Genomic DNA, 6,087 nt, shown 5'->3' with positions numbered 1-6,087 from the left:
TCCATACCTGGAGAGGAGTTTTTGCCGGAGAAGAGAGCAAGTGAGAGTTCGAGCATGGTGAAGGGAGCATCCATGTGGTGATATCCGAGCAGCGCATTTTGTACAAATTTCTGCGCGGGAGCGAAATCGGGACAGATTTTGTAGTACGCGTACTTTGAACTCATACCAATAACAAACCCGAAAATTCTGTACGCACGCTTAATTATATCCTCGAAGTGCAAGATAAGCTTCAGCTTCGCGTCCAGTGTTACACCCAAGTCACGGATAACATCTACACGCGTAACAATAGATGAGCCAATGCGATACGGAAACAGAACTGTACTGTACTGTAAACAGAACAGTAATGTAGCAATAATATAGTAAACCCGGCGATTGTGCGTTCGTCGCTGGGTAACTAAATAATTGTGTATTTTAAAAATAAATGAATAAATATATATATATTGTTAAAAAAGAATTTACTGGTATATTTGCTATAATAGATTCAAATATTTTGCAGGAGCTATAATTCTCAGCAAAGCTTTGTAGCAAATACCATAAAGCTTTTTCAAAACTGTACGTAGAGTGTACGAAATACCGTACGCGGTACGGTACAGTACGATGCTGCTGCTTTTTGCAGGTCTTTGAATGGTACGAAGGACGGTAATTCGAGTGTACGGTAAGACGTACACAAAAACGTACATAGTTGATCCTTGGGTAGAATTTTCTTCATTTTCTATTTTTTCTTCAATCTAGAAGTGCGATGTAAATTATACGATTTTATTGCTGAAGGACTTACTTTAGAACCACCACACTGTCAATTAGGTAAATTAGAAAAATGCAAAACACAACATATTAGAAAAAAATACAAATACATCGCGGTTAAGAAGTTTGTTTAGAAGAACGGACTTGGCCGTATTTATGGCGGTTAAGTTGTTACATTAGAAAATACATTCTAATTATGAGTCTATAACAGCAGCTATTTGTGTTATTATTGTTATGAGTTGTATCTTCAGATAGTATTAGTGGAATCGTTAAAAATATTTTTTTTTTAGTTTATTGTCATCTGAAAAATTAAAAACAAAATTTTCAATTAAGATATCGGTAAATTTGAAAAACCCGTCACTGAATGAAATACCTAAATTTATCGAAAAATATAGGTAACGATTGTAAAACCGATACTCGGTTTTGGATAATGAAGCATACAAAATTATAGACAAAATAAAAGAGTATTAATAAACGTACCTTTGTTGTGCATTGCGCCGGTGATTCACTTTAATTTTATTCAATTGATCGCCTTGAGTGGGTAAACTGGATTCTTGGCCAATATTTTCGACGACAACGTTCTGCTTTTGAACATCAGCGTGGACGACAGTTTGGAAAGAATCTTCATTCGCCAACACGTTGTTGTTTATTTGATTATTTGTTGCACCCGTAGTATTTGTATATTCGCTCTTGTCACAGAGGTGTAATATGTCATTTTTGGGGAAGATAACTCCAACGTGATCACGAGTTGAATGAGAGCCTTCAAAGATCAGTGCATCAGCATTCCAAGCATTGGCATTTTTCTTAATGCTATAAATTCCATAAGGAAGCCTACGCCGATTGGAAGATGGGTGCATTTGTCTGTAAGCTTTACCTTCGGCAAACAAGAATGATTCAGAATGCTGTAGCCATGTTTGCTGTTGACCAATAACAGACCCCGGTCGGCAAATACGTATCCAAGCGATCGCTTCCAGTGCACTGAAGCTGAAATGCTTTATGATATATGCTCCAATGAGAGTTCCAGTACGACCGAGTCCGGCTGAAAAATATTATTTGAACATTTAAACATAATAGTACCGTATTTTTCCGTGTATAACGCGCATTTTTTCCCAATATTTTAAGCTCTAAAATCTGGGTGCGCGTTATACAAGGGGAGTAAACATTTTGTCTCCTCTAAACATACAAATGTGCCCTTTTAGGTACATAATTTTTGGTATTATTGAATAAATTATTAAATGAAACATCTGTTAGGAATATAATTATCCACACAATATTGTTACATATATTACATACCTAGATTTGGGGGTCTTCTATCTTATATACATTCTGTCAAAAAAGTACCGAAAATTTGTGATTTAAAAAAAATGCTTTATTTGATTTTCGATTTTTTTGTTGCGTTATGTTGCTACATATGTCACTCACTTATGTTGAAAATTTCGGCTATTTTTAAAACTCATTTAATTTTTTACAGCTTTTTTGCGTGAAAGAGTTTTGTCTCATCGACGATTTCTGCCTTCTCCTAAATAAATTGACCACGAAGCGGTAATTTAAGTTTTGGAAACAAGAAAAAGCCAAGGGGGGCCAGATTTGGCCAATACGGTGGCTTTGGCATCATTAGTTTATAGTTTTTGGCCAACAATTCGCACACAAGCAACGATCTTAAACTTCGTATGCACGTGGGCTGTTCAAAAAATTTTACGACATTTGGGCTTCATTTTTGGATTTCGCGTTTGTGGCGGATTGCTTCGCGCAAATTGCGCATAACTTGCAAGTAATATTCGTTATTGACCGTTCTATCCTTTGGCAACAACTCATGTGGCACCACGACCCTGTAATTGAAGAAATCTGTAAGCGAAACTGTTCACATTCGACCAAACTTTGCTTTTCGACTTTTACATTTTCTCGGCCCTCTGAAAAATTTTTGAACCATCGATAAGCACTGTTTTTGTCTTAATAGCTTCACCATTAGCCACACTCAACATTTTGAATGCGTCCGCGCTCTTAATTTCGTTTTCTACACAAAATTTGATATAGATTCCTTGACATCTATTTTTTGGAAGAGTAAAAAATCGCCGATGGGCCAAGACACGAGCACAGTAAAACAGCTGTAAAAGATTAAGTAATAATTTAAAATGGCCGAACTTTTCACCATAAGTCACTGACATGTGTAGCAATCTAACGCTACAAAATCATCGAAAATCGAAAAAAGTTTTTTTTTAAATCACAAATTTCCCGATACACTATTGTCACAATGTACCTCTTCAGAGAGTGACAACGAGGAGTACATTGAACAGCAATCAGAGAATATCAATTAGTCAGACAGCAGTGAATCTGAGTTTGAAGATTATTACGAAATATAAAATACTAATATGTCTTTTGCAATGTATACGCATTTTATCTTTAGTCTACTTAAGAATATTAAAAGAATATTTAGAATAACATTATTATCATTAGGTATTTGTTGGATATCACATATCTGAAAAATGTATAATAAAAAACTTTTTTTCCAATTTTTTTCTCTTAAAATATGGGTGCGCGTTATACACGGGTGCGCGTTATACACGGAAAAATACGGTAATTGCGACTAAAGCGTACTGTAATAATAATAGTGATGAAACTGATGAGGTTACCGATGAAACAATAATAGTATATTGTCGAAATACAACACTTACCCTTGCAGTGCACAGCAATGGCACCCTTTTCCGTTTCACAAAACGAAAGGAAGCGACGCAAAATCATGTTGGTCGGAACTCCTCCATCAACAAAATACAGTTCACAGTGTTTGATTCTTTCAGCAGTGAACTTCTTTGCATCATATTTTTTCATATTCAGCCGCACGACAGCGGTCACGTTATTTAAGTGGAAATATTCAATATACTTTTCCGGGCCATGCAGTTGCACGCCGTTTTCCACGCGCGAGTCCTTGTGAGGACCAGAAAAAGCCAACAATTTTCCCGGCACAATCCAATTTAGGTCACCATTCTCGACCCTTTCATAGTGCTCATAGGCGTAGTAGTCGAAATCCGTAAAGTAGAAAAAGCCTTTAGAGTGCGCTTTCTCCATCGCGGACAAACAGTCGTTTAATGATATCAGGTAGCTAGGGCCATGCTGTGACGCATCGCAAAATTTGCCAAGTCTGTTCGACTGCATACGCAACGTTCGCAAGATACTCTCAGCAGTATGCTGAAGATAAATGATGGCATAGCTGCCCATCAAAAATGCTGCGTTAAGCAGCTTGGGCGTTTCTGGTGATGTATAGTGCAAGATTCGGAAGTAACCTACATCTCGTTCATCGAGCATTTCGTTTAAGCTCTTGCAATAACGATACACGGCGCTTAAATGTACTGGACCGAAATCGTCGAAAAACTTTTCATACAGTACATTATCTGTCGAGAACATATAACAGTTTTTCAAGTGTGGAATGCTGTCTTTCTGATGCAGGACGGCGAAATATAGGCGGCGATCTAAAAGAAGGAAATATAATATACCATTGTGAAATAAACCAACAGCGGACAAAGCTGAAAGTGTTGATGGCTTACGCTTCATGACGCATGCCACTGAGCGAAATAAGCAACCGTACATGTCATCTCCGTCAGATTCGATAGCAGGAGTATTGTCGACATCCTTTACTAATTCCTCTTGCCCAATAATGAAATCCATTGTTTGTAAAGGCCTAGACGCCGAAAATTGTTGGAAAAACACGAAAAATAGATAATTATGGTAATTTTGTTATGATATGAATAGGAATCATTCTATGGCTTTCTGGTTTTTGCTCAATTAATTTACAGTAATTTTAAATATTGCAAATTGCAATAGAAAACAAAATTAAATTGTACATATTTTGAACCTCATAGCAGAAGGTAGGAGCAGCCGTCACAAAGCGTATGCATGAATCGAAGAGAACTATTTCGTGACAGAACAGCTGAGCCTTTGAACAAGGCATGTGCTGGCACCTGTTTGCTATGCCGATGAAAATTCTACGTGGTTACATTACATATAAAAGCACAGGGCATTACAGACTATATTGAGGACCGTCAAAATGAAATACAATTAGTCAAATGTCTAAAAGAACACTGAATAAGCTTCGACCTACTATAATTTTGAACACTCCTAAGTAGTTTGGCATGTTGTTTTGTTACAATACATAACATCTGTGTACCTTGTTTTTGAACAATTTATTGCTAAGTGTGTCAGCAATTAAATACAACTACAAAATTAAACAAAAATAAAAACTTAGCAACAACTTACCGATCCGAATGATACGATGTAACTATTGACTGCTAGCTGGGCTGCTTCCAATTGTCTTTTATAGATATCCTGACTCCCACGACAGAAGCAGTACAATCGATGTGTGCGTGAGGTAATTTAAACAGCAAAGAACACGAATGAAACTGCACTCAATAAATAAAGTCCGTAAATCGACCACAGCCCTTGCAATGTTCGCATACTGTTCACGAATGGCACAAACAGAATTTAGTATTTATTTTCTTTGCGTACAGGACTAAAATTAATTTTGAGTTTGTATAAAACATATGAAAGAGTACGAGAACGCGATCAGGTATAAAAGAGAAGCAATACGTCTTCAAGAGAGTGTCGAACGAAGTTCAACAAACACACACATGCAGGTCACCTCATTCATTCGGCTGAGCTTAGATCGAACGTGGTAGAGTATCGAACAACCCACACAGGGTCAGTATCATAAACATAGACCAATTCTTTTTTGGGGGGAACAATTCGTAAAATGTTATTAACGTTTTACAACTTTCGCAATGTAAGCAAATGCTTACATTGCCATCAAATTACTGCGTTTTCGAAGTTGACAGCCGTCGCCATTGTATCTACCCCATATAAACAATTGAAGGGTATACGCTGTAGCAAAATGACAGCGCTTGTTCAACACACTACGTTGGTGTTGACGCCCAGCGGGCAAAAACCGTCGCGCGACCTCTTTATTACCTTCTTGATAACGTCTGGTTAGGGAAATTATAAAGAAGCGTGACCGCCTGCAACGCTTCGTTATAAAGAACGCTTTAGCGATGTGTGTGTGCCCTATTCATCCGTACCCTACCCATTCATACTCACCGTATCCCACATTCATACCCCCCGTTTCGGATCTTAATAATACGCATCACACGACACGGGGTTTTAATTTTTAAACCTTTATTTATTATTCACGAAAGAAACACCATAAATAAACCACTATACCTACCGACAAATTTTTCAGCCTTCCTTCGGCACCACAGCCCTATGCAGCACTGTTTTGTTTATAAAGACCCGTCGTTGGGTTCGGTCAGCGTCGTCACCTGAAAGTAAAAAAAGTATCAATATTATTTCCGATTGATCAAG

At 37.5% G+C, this 6,087-nt stretch overlaps 1 protein-coding gene across 2 annotated transcripts; it reads right to left on the bottom strand.

Moving 5' to 3' along the window:
- Positions 1-893: 893 nt before the first annotated feature.
- Positions 894-5,307, bottom strand: LOC131214230 (dual specificity protein phosphatase CDC14AB). 2 transcript variants are annotated; one of them, XM_058208608.1, is made up of 5 exons: positions 4,990-5,307; positions 4,281-4,414; positions 3,414-4,205; positions 1,222-1,780; positions 894-1,042 (listed from the first exon to the last, which is right to left on the bottom strand). In XM_058208608.1, the coding sequence occupies exons 2-5, from the start codon at positions 4,399-4,401 to the stop codon at positions 1,039-1,041; spliced, it is 1,476 nt and encodes a 491-aa protein (XP_058064591.1). In that variant the 5' UTR covers positions 4,402-4,414; positions 4,990-5,307; the 3' UTR covers positions 894-1,038. The 2 variants fall into 2 exon arrangements, with proteins under 2 accessions (XP_058064591.1, XP_058064592.1); XM_058208609.1 differs by having other exon boundaries at positions 4,322-4,414.
- Between the last annotated feature and the right edge of the window lie 780 nt (positions 5,308-6,087).

The sequence above is a fragment of the Anopheles bellator genome, unplaced genomic scaffold, assembly GCF_943735745.2.
Source record: "Anopheles bellator unplaced genomic scaffold, idAnoBellAS_SP24_06.2 scaffold00299_ctg1, whole genome shotgun sequence".
Lineage (NCBI taxonomy): Eukaryota > Metazoa > Arthropoda > Insecta > Diptera > Culicidae > Anopheles > Anopheles bellator.
This window is presented reverse-complemented; position numbering and strand designations above follow the sequence as displayed.

What these genes read in the sequence shown, in the direction of transcription:
- LOC131214230 (XM_058208608.1), bottom strand. Translation starts at nt 4,401, where the DNA reads ATGGATTTCATTATTGGGCAAGAGGAATTAGTAAAGGATGTCGACAAT. An exon ending in AGTGGCATGCGTCATGAAGC is followed by an intron (nt 4,206 to 4,280) that starts GTAAGCCATCAA and finishes TCCTTCTTTTAG; the next exon opens with ATCGCCGCCTATATTTCGCC. An exon ending in CATTGCTGTGCACTGCAAGG is followed by an intron (nt 1,781 to 3,413) that starts GTAAGTGTTGTA and finishes AATATTTTTCAG; the next exon opens with CCGGACTCGGTCGTACTGGA.